Source organism: Aspergillus bombycis, assembly GCF_001792695.1.
Source record: "Aspergillus bombycis strain NRRL26010 chromosome Unknown contig00098, whole genome shotgun sequence".
Classification (NCBI taxonomy): Eukaryota; Fungi; Ascomycota; class Eurotiomycetes; order Eurotiales; family Aspergillaceae; genus Aspergillus; species Aspergillus bombycis.
Window position 1 is genome coordinate 50,998 of NW_019170100.1, and position 15,159 is coordinate 66,156.

General features: G+C 49.3%; 6 protein-coding genes across 6 annotated transcripts; 3 read left to right on the forward strand and 3 right to left on the reverse strand.

Annotated features, from left to right (window-relative positions):
• Positions 1–629: 629 nt before the first annotated feature.
• On the forward strand, positions 630–1,945 carry ABOM_009515 (uncharacterized protein; the record flags this gene model as incomplete). Its single annotated transcript, XM_022536643.1, has 2 exons — positions 630–1,017; positions 1,071–1,945. 2 exons carry the CDS (start codon positions 630–632, stop codon positions 1,943–1,945), a joined length of 1,263 nt encoding a protein of 420 aa, XP_022385701.1.
• Positions 1,946–2,256: 311 nt separating this feature from the next.
• On the reverse strand, positions 2,257–5,137 carry ABOM_009516 (uncharacterized protein; the record flags this gene model as incomplete). The annotated part of the gene is made up of 3 exons (XM_022536644.1): positions 2,257–2,582; positions 3,446–4,133; positions 4,187–5,137. 3 exons carry the CDS (start codon positions 5,135–5,137, stop codon positions 2,257–2,259), a joined length of 1,965 nt encoding a protein of 654 aa, XP_022385698.1.
• Positions 5,138–5,659: 522 nt separating this feature from the next.
• Positions 5,660–8,135, reverse strand: ABOM_009517 (uncharacterized protein; the record flags this gene model as incomplete). The annotated part of the gene is made up of 6 exons (XM_022536645.1): positions 5,660–6,515; positions 6,578–6,735; positions 6,811–7,020; positions 7,076–7,473; positions 7,538–7,913; positions 7,983–8,135. The coding sequence occupies 6 exons, from the start codon at positions 8,133–8,135 to the stop codon at positions 5,660–5,662; spliced, it is 2,151 nt and encodes a 716-aa protein (XP_022385699.1).
• Positions 8,136–9,048: 913 nt separating this feature from the next.
• ABOM_009518 (fungal specific transcription factor domain-containing protein) lies at positions 9,049–11,101 on the forward strand (the record flags this gene model as incomplete). Its single annotated transcript, XM_022536646.1, has 4 exons — positions 9,049–9,071; positions 9,125–9,227; positions 9,286–9,926; positions 9,973–11,101. 4 exons carry the CDS (start codon positions 9,049–9,051, stop codon positions 11,099–11,101), a joined length of 1,896 nt encoding a protein of 631 aa, XP_022385706.1.
• A 1,502-nt stretch (positions 11,102–12,603) lies between these two features.
• Positions 12,604–13,102, forward strand: ABOM_009519 (uncharacterized protein; the record flags this gene model as incomplete). The annotated part of the gene is made up of 2 exons (XM_022536647.1): positions 12,604–12,887; positions 12,955–13,102. 2 exons carry the CDS (start codon positions 12,604–12,606, stop codon positions 13,100–13,102), a joined length of 432 nt encoding a protein of 143 aa, XP_022385707.1.
• Positions 13,103–13,528: 426 nt separating this feature from the next.
• On the reverse strand, positions 13,529–14,846 carry ABOM_009520 (FAD-dependent oxidoreductase; the record flags this gene model as incomplete). The annotated part of the gene is made up of 2 exons (XM_022536648.1): positions 13,529–14,782; positions 14,829–14,846. The coding sequence occupies 2 exons, from the start codon at positions 14,844–14,846 to the stop codon at positions 13,529–13,531; spliced, it is 1,272 nt and encodes a 423-aa protein (XP_022385719.1).
• Positions 14,847–15,159: the final 313 nt, after the last annotated feature.

A 15,159-nucleotide genomic window follows, 5' to 3' on the forward strand; every position in this document is an offset into this window, starting at 1 on the left:
ACTGTCAAAGGCAGTGGCTGGATTACTATCTTCACGCAGATAGTATCGGGATCCATCGGATCCCTCCCCAACGGGGCTGAGACTTAGCGACCAATGGAGGCTTTGATGGTCAAAGGGTACCTAACTGGTTTATCTAGGATGGGTCTGGATGGTGATGAGCAGCTATCCCTTTGAATAGCAGGAAGGAAAGACAAAGACACTGTTTATGAGAGAACTCTTTATTACGGGACTCTTTCCTAGGCTGAAGACCTCTGATAGAGCAGGTTAGACAAGAATGGGAGTCTTTGTTCGTAGCAATCATATCTCTACATCGATCACGTTCTACTCTCCTCCACAGACACCCGAGGCGATTGTTTTCCTTTTGCTTCCCTTTGTGTACAGACCTTTGCAGACTGGTGAACTTGTGAGTATTAACATACGGACACGAGCGCACATGGCGCGCTCTTGTCTACAACCTGTAGAATACTGTAAGTAGTGTATAGCAGGGGGAGCTCCTGCTTAAATAGAGCCTGTAGAAGCGACAGCTTGTAGACGTAAAACCATCAGTTCCAGGCATAGGCACTTACCCTTTCTATTTTGGCTGATGGCCTTGATAGTACATCAGCACTAGCTCATATTCGGCCGTCAAGATGAGTGAAATCGCGCCAATCGCTTGCTATAAGAAGCGACCCCTTCCCTTGGAGGAAATTGCACCTCCCAACGTGTTCACATGTGAGCGAGTGATTCACCGACAGAAAGCGCATCACATTGCCACCACGCCAGACATGTCCAGCCACATCGACAAGAATCTGGAGGTTGAGGAGAAGCCTGGAGAAGAACAAAAGGAAGAAGAAAAGCCAGAGGCAAAGGAGGAGGAGGAGGAGGAAACAGATGACGATGATGATCGAGAACCGATGTACGACAACACCGATTATGACCACGTACGCTTTGACCCAATATGGTATAGGGATCAGGGCTACGCGGGGGACGAGATGCCCGTCGAGATAGCGGAGGAGCTTGGGGAGAATCAAAAGTACGGTATGCAAGGGGAAAAGCTTCTTTGTCAAGGATCACTACTAACGTCTCATTAGCACGGTATCTCCAGATGGTCGGATCATCCCGGACGATCTTCCACATGTGTGGTCGGCCTGATGTGGTCCGGATGATCGACGATCCAGCCTATGTCATTGACGATGAGATTGTGGGTATCCCAATCGGGTCTTCCCCCGTCTCATTTCTGCTCTCCCGCTACCAGGAGGATGGCATATTTCCCTGGGACCATATACCCGGGCTGCAAAGTGGAGCAGTGAGAAAATGCTCAATCCCTGCCTCGGTTACAAGCACCGTGACAACGCAAGAGCTTAAGACACTATATCCCTTCTCGCGAACAGTGACCAATGGTGAGGCAATTAAAGTTGTACGAATCCAGAATAATCGAAACTTTGACAGATTGGAAAGGGATATGATGGCTCGTTTCACGGATGGTCTTCTGCAGCGGAAGGATACATTATTCCGAGGGCTGTCCCTGTTGGCTCTTGAGAGATCCTTGGCCTTCTTCCTCCCTGTTCTAAGTTCGACCAACGCTGACAATGATTTTGGGCCGGGGATCTACACCACAGCAAGTCTGTGGACAGCCAAGAAATATGCAGGTACAGCCGGTGCCATCATGGTCTTTGGTACACCTGACGAGCGACGCCTAGCATGTTGGGAACCCACCGGTGATGACTGGAGACGATTGACTGCCAAGTGGATTGGCCTACCATCGTCCGATATAGATGCCCCTTCGGCCTATCAGAGTGCGGATGTCATCAGAGGAGCCATGTCGGCGGATAACCCCAGGGCACAGAGGCAGAACCGGTCAGTGAACCCAGAGGACACCAAGCAGACAGCTTTTGTCTCGTACCGCGGGTGTGAGAACTTGAGACGCGAACTCAAAGCTATCATCTTCATCAATTCGTCTAGATGAGGAAGTGGAATTGTTGTTACCAGTGGAATTGCTGTCATCATGGATAAATTAACGTATTGTTAGAAGAATGAAAGCCATTGCATTAGATCCATGTATTCGTGACTTTTGTGTTCAGAAACAAGAAGGTCTAATATAAAAAGTTACGATGTACGAAAAGAATTGACGGCAATCTGAGTGTGATTGTTCCCTTGAGTCCGTTTCGTCATAGATCTCAACAGCCCGATCTATATTGTCCATAACAGTCCCCAATCCCAACAAGGCATAGATCAAGTAACATCACCAAATCTATCACAACATCTCACCCAAACTCCTCAAACCCGACTCGTCTCAGCCTCCTTAGCACCCTCAGGATCGAACGCCGAAACCTCAATCTCAGCTCTCATAGCATCATGACCAAGACGACCAATCTGCACACAGGTCCACACGGGATGGTTGTCAGGCATCCACTTCTTGAAGTTACGAACCATGGCGTCCTGCGCTTCCTGGTCCAGTTGGATGTGGTAAGAGTTGACTCTGTAGACCTGCGACCAACCCTTGGCACCGGTGTCCTTGAGAGCCGTATCCACGTTCACGAAAGCTTGGTTGATTTGCTCCGGTACAAGCTTGGAGATGTTGAAGTCTGCGTCGTAGAAGCCTCCTGTATGGATGCTAGTAACCTCACACAAGTACGTGCATATGGGGATCTAAGAAGTAATTACCCTGACCGGCGCAGTGGATTTAGTCCCCGACTCGGACGGCGGATGATTACCAGTGGCTTTTTCTGTTGGCTTCGCCGAAGCCTTTGTAGGCGTATTGTCTCATGGCTGCCATCGTAGGGTTGGGTTACAAAGGTCCAGACGAATTAAATTGGAGAATTCAGGACCAGACGTAAGAGAGGAAGACAGGGGCGATAGACTGTAATTGTTGTAAAACAATATATCCCATAAGCTATATACGTCCTCACTCGATACAAAAACCCCGCAGAGACTAGGGTGCGGAATATGAATTCAGTCATGGCAATGTCCACATCCTCAAGGCCGCACTCCCCACTTTCTCCTGGCCTACTCTGTGATTTCATCCTTGTGTGAAGAGGTTGGCTGATTGAGGTACTGATAGGCATCGAGAAGTGGGTAGCAATACTGCTAGAGTATTTTCAGTAGCAGTGAGACTCACTTCCGGGCTTGTCTTGCACGGATCGTATCCACGTCTACGGTCCATGGTTGTACGACATTCCTTGTAGGTTTATCTGACGCCCATGATGACAAAGTAGAGCATTTCTTTGTCGCAGTTATTTCTTGTCTGGGATGTTCTTTGTTCCTGGAGGTGGACATGACTTTCGTCGGAATAAGGCTGAGAGACAGTATCGAAACTTCTGTAAAAAGAGGCAGGGCAGTAACCACAGAGCCTACTCCGTGAATTTGCTCCTTGCCCTGAACTTATGCCCGAAGAAGTACAGAACATAAATACCAATAATGCATATCGCACAACAACCGCCCATCAAAGTCATCCCCCAGTGCACACCAAGTGCGTCATACAACGGGTGAGACCAAAGAACACCAGCCAATACGACCGAAGACCTAACCAGTCCGTTCCCACTGAACAGTGAAGCAGTGTACTTGGGATAGGACTGAGTTATATAGACAAACACCGACTGGATTATCATAACAACGCTGCCTGAAACGAGCATGGTGCCTATAGTTGGTACAATCCAGTGGATGCTGGGCTTCGATGTCCACCCAAATATCAGGATTCCGGTAGGGATTAGCACCGAGGCAATTAGCGAAGGGAGCAGTCGTCCTTCGGGCGTCATTGCATTGCCGTTCTTGATTGATTTATTGACGACGAAATGGACAAAGGCGCAGTAAGGAATACCGGCCAATCCCACCGCGATGATAACAGATAGAAAAACCAAGCCTTGCTCCCCCAGTGTCATGTTGTATATGTTGCCGTAAACTAGAGGGAAGAACTCGAAGAAAGAGTAGAAAATAGCATAGACAAGACCGCAGTAGATACTTGTGAATGCGATGGATGGGTCGAGAGTGTTCAACTTCCAGGGAACAATCAGGGCCCGGTGCAGTCTATTCAGCATAGTGGTGTTCTCGATCTCCATTTCTGGTTCGAACTTGTAAATCTCCTTCTGTGACAATGTTCGGATTCTTTGGGCACGGCGATACAGAATATTGGCTTCGGATGTCTCTGGTAGAAAAATCTAAGACTTATCAGCTCTGTCAACCCCAGGCTTTCTTTTGTCATTGGACTTACGAGTAGGATCAGTCCGGGCCCACTGGCTAGAAGGACCTCCCACAAGCTCCATCTCCATCCCAACACAGGGATGCTGTAGCCAGCTATGGTGTTCCCCAAGGCGGGCCCCGCTAAACAAAATAATGCCAAGCTGTAGAAGGCATAAGGCTTTCCATACGCGCTGCTAACATCACCCAACGATGCGCCGCCTGTGGTAAGGACTGGGGACCCAAAGAAGCCCTGAAGAAACCGAAGCACCAATAAAGATTCAATATTGGATGCCAGTGCTGTTGGAATTGAGATCAGGATAAAGACTGTCAACGATGCAAGATAAGGAATATTACGTCCAACAGCTGGAATCTCGGACAGGGGCGACCAGAACATCGGTCCAACGCCGTATCCAAACACATAAAGCCCGATCCCAAGACTTGAGACTGTCGCAGATACTCCAAAAACCTCTTCAACCTCACTTTGTGCCGCTGCATAGATCGATCCGGACATATAAACAGCAAACGAGATATAGAGGATAATGAAATAAACAACGAACTTTTTACGTTTGGGCCAATTCAGAGGGTTTGCCGGATCGGTGGCACCGTACCAATCAACCATGACATATTGGCCTTCTGGTTCGTTTATACACAGAGTTCTTGTGCTCTCCAAGTCAAATCGACTTGGTAGGTAGTGCTGCGCATGTTGTATTCTTGCGGGTATCTGAGGAAGCTCAGATTGTTGCGTAGGTTTAACTGCGCCTTCAAGGTCGAGGGTTTCTGAGCCGGCAGCTGGGGGCAAATGTTGCATTCTGTCCATTTCATTGAGCCCCCTCTGGTCTTGCACAATAGGCACTCGCTTCCATCCTTCACTGGAGATTTCCAAATTGTAGTCGTCCCGCTCCTCCGGAAAGCTAAATATCTTTCTTGCTCCAAGCCAATGAAAGGCGTAAGCAAGAGGGGTATCCGACGAAAAGGACGACATTATTCTCTTCTGGTAGGAATTAGGCACCATTGATGTTCAAGCATAAGATACGGCTTTCCCAATAGGGAACAAAAGCCTTTTGACTTGTTGTCGTCAGAGAATTGTGTTGATCGTTGAAACTGTGGTAACTGCGTAAGAATGGAAGCACTGGTGAGTCGGTCAATTGAAAAAAAAGTCGGGGCCAACGATAACGGACTGACAGCGACACATGGTCATGGACACGAATCGAACGGCTTATTTTTGGGGAACACAAGTGCCGGTAGGGTAGTTGCATCGATCAGCCCTGTCTGGCTCCTACATATTTTCTGCGGAATATACATTCCTTGATGTGCTCCTGTGGGGCAGGCTGTGGTCAACAACCGTTGTAAGCATTATTCCCCGTCTCCAGTAGTGGTCCTAAGTAGACAGCTGATCCTATATTATTATGTGTTTTGTTGGTTATGGGATAATCCTGCACTTGCGTATTGTGTTTAGTAAAAAATAGACTTATTTCATCCAGTACGAGAGACAATATTTATATAATTATAAAGGATTTTCCCATGAGAGATCATTGATACTGCTATCCATCTCATCATGCAGCCACGAAGGCAAATCGAACAGTCCAGGTATCTGCCCACCAGGGGCCAACGAGCCGTCATTTGCTAAGCCCGAGTTCGTCCACATCGACCAATCCAGTCCAGCACCATTCTGATCCCATCCTCCTTCAGGCGAAACATTCGGGCTCCGGTTGTATGCTTGACTCCAGGACGGCACGTATACCTCATCGGAAGCGGCGTTAGCCTTCCCAGGAAATGCTTGTTGTCCGCTGGCATCAGGGCCGTTTATCATTCGCACAAGACTACAATGGTACTTGCCAGCAGGTACCCACGATTCAGACAGCTCCTGGAGGGTTTTGAGACATGAGTTCACCTTGTCCATATCAATGTCACTCCGACCTGCATCCTGCGTTCCTTGGGGATAAGGATTAAGGAGTGCCAGAGCAGCGGAAAGGCTGCAGTAGGTAGCCGTTACGGGGCTCTTACGGAAACTACCAAACACCTCCCGATATTGTTCGCCCAGTGAGCCTATCCGTTTGGCGGCCTCAAGCTGAACGGTGGAGGCCTTTTGGGTGAGGCTATCAAGTGGCTGCTGTACCGGCTGTTGTGGGCTGGGAGAGCGTCGCGATCCAGGCTCTGCGAGATACGGCTTTGTGAGAAGAATAATGGCTGTGTTGTATATCATGCATAGCGTGTAGGCCTGGGGGAATTTATTTTGTGTCCCCGACCTTACCGGTTTGAGTTCAGGTGGCAAGCCGTAACACCAAGTTTTGAGGGCAAGAAGACACGAGTCGAAGAAGCTTCGCTTTTGGCCTCCGTGGGCGAGTCTTTTGGGTGCGTACCTTGCATGTGCATGTTAGCGAACTAGTGAAGGTGTAAACCGATAGTTGAGTTGCAGACTTACAGATTAAGATGAATCTTTTCTAGTATCTGGCTGAGAGCAATCAGGGATCTTTGGAACTGAACTAGCAGAGCTCGGCTGACCGGAGTCGAGGTGCAGCGTTGATCAGGCTGATCGGTTGGACTAGGTAGGGATGGCAAGCCTACTACACCTTGGAAGTCCTAGGTAAACTTAGTAAAGGATAAGGCTGGTTTGACCGTAGTTCCCTGATCGGAATAGGATCAAAGATATCTTACAAGCATAGTGCAGACCCGGCCCGTATAGCTGGCGGCCAACTTGTCGTCACAATAGAGAGACCAGTATATCTGCCTCCGAAGTTCTGCTTCGGTCTCAATGATACGACTGGGGCTGTTCAGTATGTTTGAATCCAAATGAAGTCCCATGTCCAGTACTAGTCGATTAGCCATACCTTGGCATAGCCAGCCAGCGGCATCATGACCGAAAGCCTTGTTATGTGAGACTGTGTTAGACAAGAGATCTCAGCATGCTGGGTAGACTCACCACATATGCTGTCCCCAACACGGCGAGAGACTGCAGTGTTGTAATATTCGGGCGCTTAAGGTCTAAATACAGAAGCGCTTCTGCGAATTCGAGGAAGACACGGCCAGCTGTATTGGAATCCTCAGGGTCCGACCGCACCTCGACTCGATCGGAGTAGCGGGATGCACAAGCGAGTATACAATTGAGTAGTAACGGGCTAAAATACCTCCCATTGCTTTCCTTGCTCTCACGGAAAAGAGCTTCGTCTATAACTTGACAAAATGGACTTTGCCAGGTAAAAAATAGTTCAAGCAGATGGGACTCGAGCTCTTCGGGAATCCGAGCCCCGTTAGAAAGTGCCTGGATGTATATATTTGGCGCTTCAAGATGGTGTTCCAGATTAGGCTGTTCCAGATACTCTGTATCATAGCTATTAGCCGTAGGGTTCACATACCCACTGTGGGTATTTGCACTTTAACCCACCATTACATCCATGAAACGCGGTGCGGCCACTTGCCGAACCGAAGTAACGAGCCTCGCCATCACTATCGAAATTAAGGCAGTCATCTATATAAAGTGTGCCCTCAAAGGCAGTACAGAGCTGGTCAAAAGCAGAGGAAGAGCTGCCAGTAGTCAGTGACGTGGTATTGGGTACCACGTTCTGTTCCAGTAACTGAGCCGCGGACGCATCAACATCGATAGAATGGAGCCAGAGTATCCGCTCCAGAATATTGATCCGTGCCTGCAGCTGTCGGACATAAGCCTTCGGAGCCGTTCCCCGGCCGTCATCATCCGTAGTATAACTACAAGGCACCTGGCGGTCAAGACATCGAGAGCACGATGGCTTATTACCGTCACACTATTGAGTATCAGCAGGCGGCAAGCAAGGGCCGTGAAACTCTTTGGCTAGATAGAGAGATTGACCCACCTTTGCACGTCGTCGGCGACACTCCTGGCAAGCTCTTGAGGCATATCTGCTCCGCCCTCCCGCCTTCCCGGGGGCGGAGGATAAATTCCGCCTTGGGCCTGATTTAGGGCTCGGGCCACTGACACCCTTCGGCGAGGGCTTGTTATCAGCCATAGCTATACCAGGCACCGGACGGATCTTTGTTGAGGGGACGAGAAATCAAATAATGCACGTGGTGTGAAAAGCGGGCCTCTAGATTTTCCGCCGAGTCCATTCATCCTCCAGCGGAATCTATATTCCGCCCCAGTTCCCCTGACGTCATACATCCTGACGGAGCCCTAACAATTTTATAAGGCATGATTGGGAAGCAGAGGTAAACTCTTTGGTATGTAGATGAGGTGACAAACAGATACAAGTACTTATAAACAATTACCGAGTTTAATATTGCATCAGAGGCAGGAAGTTGAGAAACCAAGCACACCAGCCACCAAATATATATGGTATCTCGAATCTAGGTCTACTATGTTCAATCGGAGAGAGCGAGATCATATAAATCACTTGAATCGTAGCAGCTTGGCACCAAATACGGTGGTATCAAGGATGAGGAGCTATTAGACAGCGCAGTTTCCACAAATTTGGCCTTGGAAGGTGTATCTACAGATCTTGTTATTCAACATTATGAAAGGAGCCATATGTGCCACGTGACCGTCAATGTCCGCGGAGACACTAGCCGCATTCGATGATAGTGACCCGCGGACTTTTACGCCTCTTTTGGTGTTCATCTCATGTCCCTCTCCCCTGCGATCATCCAGCGAGAAGCCAAATCATGAAACGAAATCACAGTGGGGCTCCTGTAATGATGATACATCGGTGGAACCGACCACCTCTGTCGTGCAAACCTTGCCGGGAGAAAAAACGTCGGTGTGATCGCAACCAGCCCTGCTCCAGTTGCGCGCAGAGACATCTCGAGTGCGAATATGCCGGGCAAAGTGACCATAGCCAGCTACCTGGGAGGCAGGCATCCGTAATAGCAACTGATTCCAACCAATTGCCGATTATCCCAAATCCACCGGCTGCCCCGGGGGCTATGCGGGCAGTGCCTGCTTCTTTGTGAGTTGAGCGTATTCCCCTGGTTGGTTTTGTCGCTAACCATGCCACGGAAGAAACGCGGACGAGGTATTGTACCGTCTCCAGAAGTTAGAAGAAGCGGTCTTCCAGAAATCAAACAAGGCAGCCCATTTATCTCCGGTATCCCCATCAAACAACGTATGTGATTCCCCATGTATTGCTTGGGAAACAAATCGTAATATTTGTGTCTCCGTAGGAACAGAACTCCCGTATAAGCTTTACCTCAGTTAATTCTCACGTCCAATCCTCTCACGGCGAACCTTATTTGGATACAAGAAGTATAGCCGGACATCTCCCGCGAATAGACGAGGCTAGGGAGTTGTTCAGCCATTTCGCAGTAACTATTGGGCCGACGTTCGGAGTCCTCCATTTACCTTCTACGAAAGAACTAATGAAAGATGCATATCAGGCCATGCTTGCAGGCCAGGAGGTAGATGCTGCTAGGTTGCTGCTATTTCTTAGTATATTTGCTGGCTCAATGTTTGCCTGGACACCCCAGCTTCTGGAGAAGCTGAACACCACGGCAATAGAAGCACAGGCAGCTTTCAAGGTATACACACGACTCGCAATATCGATCCTAGATCATCCTCAGCCAATGGAGCCCTCTACTACTGCGCTTGCGGCTATGGCTACTTTATCACATATGGCTGGCAACTCTGATGCTTATCCTTACAAAATTCCTTTAATCCGCTTCCGTTGCTACACTATGGCACGAGCAATGCAGATCCATCGTTTAGATACTCCAAAGAGTCGTGAACAAAGAGTGCTGAAGGGCTACAACCCAATCGAACTCGAGGTTCAAAGACGGATCTGGTGGAACATGCTGGCAAGCGACTGGTGAGTCTAGTATACATTCAGCTTGACTTATCACTGACGAGCGAAGGCTAAACTCATTTTCCGGTGGTCCCAAGGAAGGGGCATACTTAATCCATCCAAAGCATATGATGGTCGATTATCCCACTAATATTGACGATGAGTTAATTACACTAGCAGGGATACCGCAGGACCGTCCCTTATCCCAACCTTCCTCACTGTCCGCCTTTATCTACCGTGTGAAACTAGCTACTCTTTGCCGTGAAGTCGTCGATGCGATGCCATCAATTTGGCTAGAGGCACAAGAGCCAGACTACGAAACCATCCTAGCACTAGACAGGAAGTTCCAAAACTTCCTAGCTGAACTTCCAATCTTCTTTCAACTAGACCCCAGCAGCATTGAACAAAGCCAGTCAATATGTGAAAAGCGTCCCTATATACCTGTGCAGCGAATTACTCTTCATTTCAGTCTCCACGCGCGCCTCTGTCGGCTTCACCGACCTTACCACCTTGAAGGTGTGACAAACCCGAAATATTCCTATTCTCACCGGGTATGTATTCAGTCTGCGCAGAAAATCCTAGAGCTGCGCCGCTTGATGGACGATGCGGGTGCACGGGTCGGATTGAAACCAGGACGCTTCTGGACTACAAACCAGCATGCTTTTCTCGCCGCTCTTATTTTAGCAACCGACGTTTCATTTAGCCCTGACGCACCAGATGCGGAGGCTCGGAAGGCTAAAGTGCTTGCTGCTTATGAAACCCTCGAGAAGTCAAAGGAAGAGTCGAGTACCCTGGTAGAGACAATCCAGAGAAATATGCAGACCCTCATGTCGACCCTCAACATACAGCGGCCACAGCTCCTTGGTTCACAATCAGGAGGCCCTACGGGAATAGGTAAAGATACCCTTGTGCCAGCCAGCGGAGCCCCTCAGAACCCTCAGAATTCGCGAGATCTTCATGACACATCTCTGTCCAGTCATACAGCAGATACAGTGCAATCGCCAGAAGCCGAGGATCCAATCCTAGTTGGCGATGCGGCTCCCTACAGGAACGTTCCATCTGAGGCAGGGATCCGGGAGAAAGAATGGGACCAGCTGTGGTCTGACTTTCTAGCGGTCGCCCCAGAGCTCGACATCCCGCAGTGGAACTCCCTGCTGGATGATATGGACTTCCACTTCGGTGAAAGCACACCACAATAATAAAGGGCTTGCCTTGATCAAGATATTTGGTTTCTGAGCTTGAACCAGACGGGCTTTCAAGTAGTCTCTTCCCCCAACATACTCGCAATTACACCTGCTGGACCTGCGAAGCGCTCCCGCACCTCCTATATAGATGAGACTCTGCAGTAGTCGAGGGCTAGCGGCCAATCACTGTTAAGCATGGCGAGACAAGCTCGTCGTCCCGTCCCGTCTCGTATATCATTATTTTCGGTGTAGACTGTACGAAAGCCTTAAGACTCCTCCGTTGAGTAAAGACCTGGTCAGCCTCTCTGTGGTTGGTTACACTCTGTGTGACAAAAGTATACCATTAGGGATGATCTTGGCTGGTAGCAATTGCTTGTGCTTTGTGTAAGCTAGGATATGATGAAACCTTGCCGACCAACTAGGCTTCCTGGTCACTGAGGTACAGTGTGAGCGATCACGCCAACAATGTGTAAAAGACCAATAAACCAACCAAACCAACCCTTATCATCACTAACAGTTGCACGAAGTGCAGGCTTGTACCCTCGGAGAATATCCCACAGGTAGACGCCCTTACACCTAGCTCACTTGAGCCTCGCGCTTGCGACCTTTACGCTTTATGTCAAGGGAAATATGACAGGGGAGGGTAGCTCAGAACCAAACAGGACGATGCCAAATACCATCAGACCGTTGCAAGCACAATACCACGTTGGTCACCTTGCAACACAAACTCACGGGTGATATGCCTGCGATATACTCAAACTTCTCAAAGTAAGGTGTTACCCAATGTATATAATCTCATCCAAAAGCCTAAGTGTTGTGAGTTAGTAAAGTTCTTTCGTCTGCTTCCTGGGCGTGACGGTGAAGTATACTTATCCAACGAGCTAGTACTATTCCTATCTGGGATGTGTGAGCTACTTTGCAAGCGATATAACGGTCGTCGCAGTTGCGGCCATACCGTGGCTAGGGACTACCAGCGTTGCAACGCTGCGTTTCGGCGCCCAAATCGACGGCTTTGCTTACCACCCAGTGGCCGATTGCGTGATCTTGACCGTGTCATCGACATAGAGAATGATTACTTAGACGGTCTATGTCCTGTTTGTAGGGGCGAAACGCCGCCGAGTTCGGAAGGCTCCGAGCTCATGTTCATCGTTTGAATTCCACGTAAGTAAATGAAATGGCCTAAGAATGCAGGACTAACAACTCTGCAACGTAGTGTGTATCTAAGCTTCAGCAATAAGGACTGGGAACTTGGTGGAGGACAAGGACGGGGGATAATTTGGACCGGTCACACAAGAGCGGCCAATGAGATTGGGATACAAAGGGATATTCATGTTTCTAGCTACTATTGTCTGATTGCAGACGCGGCCGATCAATGGATTCTGTCTAACGTATCAATTTCGTTGGCATTTCTTTGCTGATCTCCTACTAAACAAACATTGATTGCTGGCAACATAAGAACAATAACTCTCCCCGGCAAGCCGTACAAGCTTTTGTTCACACTCCTTCACTAAGCCCAGATGGATCAGCCGAAGCGAGTAATTCTACGCTTGCAAGAAGCCGACCTCGACGAAGCAGACCTCTACGAGCCAGTTCGATTCTATTTTGAAAAGACCGGTCGCTCACTCGAGGAACTTGATACCAGCCGTCATTTCATCCACATCCAACCCTCGAACCCTGATATACCGCAGATCGACCCCAAACTACATGTTGTGATTGATCTCGAGGCAGACAAGTACTCTGGCAAGCTCGGTCCCGATTTCCCCCACGACCTATACCGTGTCCGCCGCGTTGATGGCAAGTTGTGCGTTGTTCCCCCTTGCGTACCATTTTATACCAGGACCCCCCCATCGATCTAATTGTTGGTCTAGAGTGATGTATGGCTACAAGGATGGACCTTGGTATCAGAGCTTTGTTCGTAAACTTCGGTCGATTATAGACGACGTATACCCATGGGGGCAAACAAAACGCGATCTCCGGTTCTCAGGTGGCACAAGTGCACAGGCCCTCGAGAGCTGAAGTGACGCGGAGTCAGCGTGAGAGAGGTCTCAGAAAGCGTTGTTGGCTTGACGCCACATGGCGCTGGATTATTTATTAGGTTCTTGGTGGCTGGATATTGAGGTGGAGTCTATTAGCCAATAAACAAGGATCCACCATATGGTTTTGTTTCAGAGCATACCTGATAGAGGATCATTGGTAGCTATCGTGCAGTAGCCTTTCCTCTAAACAAGTCTTTTTGATGAGGAGAACTTGTTGTATTCGTATCCCCCCCCACACCCTCCCGTCTATACACATGAGCCTACTCCAGACGCTCATTTCAGTGCATTAGCAGATATTGCTGCATGAATAAAGACTATCGAAAAAGAAAGTACACGCTAACCACACGTCCACAAGGTGTTAGATCAGACATCTGGCTATAAACATCCGCCACGAGTGCTTGGGTTTCTAAATTTCCTCCGCATCAATATCGTATGCCATATGCTTCTGTCCCCATCCCCGTTTCTCCAACCCTAAAGCCCAAGAAGCCCAAAATGCCATCCCAACCATTACTTCCTTGGACCACAAGCCCCAAGGCCCAGTCGTCTTCCGGACCCCCGCATTTTGGGCTGCGAGATTGTAGATCTCATTTACTCGAGGTCTCCTGATCTCATCGAATTTCTTGTACACCTCCGCCACGGGTCGACTTGGGTCTTCCAGTAAGCGAGCAAGCAGAAACGTGTCCTCCAACGCCATAGAGACACCCTGTCCCGCATGGGGCTGCATCGCATGCGCCGCATCGCCAAGAAGTACACAGCGACCCTTATACCAAGCACCACCAAGGGGCAGTCGGTAAACCGGATAGAACTTCATCACGTCGGTGTTCTCAACGAGCTGTCTGAGTAGGTCTCCCCAGTCCCCATGCAACTTTTCCAAAATCTGATGCATATTCGATTTAAACCCATTTACCTCCTTCTGCCGATACACCTCCCACCCATCTCGACTATCCCCAGCATCCGGCAACGGGACCTCCTGCGACAAACCCCAGGCTACCTCATCGCCCGCTGCGGTGGCGAGCATCACCATGAACATCCCTTGCTCCGTCAACGTCGCACCGATCCCGGAAACCTGTGTAGCAGCAACGGAAGACAACCTCGACGTGGGAACAAGCGAAGACAGTGCCGAAAGCCCAGAGTATTCAGGCCTCTGGTCGGGATCGACATACAGACGGCGCACACAAGAGTGAATGCCATCGCACCCGACCAGGATGTCCGCTTTATCAGTACTACCGTCGGAAAATGTCACTGTCACTCCAGAGTCGCCGTTGTCATCAATGGCAGTGAGCCGTTTGTTGAAATAGATTGGGATTTGAGCTTGGTACACTGCATCCAGAAGAACGTCGACAAGATCCGTTCGCTTAATTCGGAGATACCCAAAGCCTGTCTGCGCGCGTGCGTAGCTGACCATATCCTCCTGCTTGCCTACAATCCCACCTTGTGCAGAATGGATGATGAGGTTACTCCGACTGCTACCTCGCGCGTGGAGGGCGTCATAAACACCTAGACGGGAGAACAGTCGGAGGCCATTAGGCATGATGCCGATGGCACCACCGAGGGTAGTCGGCTCAGGTCGGAGTTCATAGATGCTGCATTTGATGTTTGTCGTTTGGTGGAGACGCAGCGCGGTGGAGAGACCGGCAGGACCTCCCCCGATAATGATTGCCTGAGAGGTTAGTAAAGGGATAATGGAGTTATGAATGTAGACATACCTTCCGATGTTCAGACATTCTTTTAATAACATGTGTTCGCATTGGTAATTGTCCTGACCGAGTGCTCCTCATATTCGTCCATGGTGGCTTTAATACTTCGAAGCTGCGGAATGTCCGCGGGCATATCCGCGGCAGTAGCTACTATATACGGCTAGTAGGCCGACCCGCAAGTCAGCACTCACCAGTCGATAGTCTCACCTCACGCAGGCTACTTAGAACTGCTGACAATGCTACAGCCCTCCTGCCTAAACAGCTGAAGATCCTCCAGGGTACATACGAGACTTAGCCATATGTGTCATACGCCACATTGATCTATCCTGCCTTCTAACTA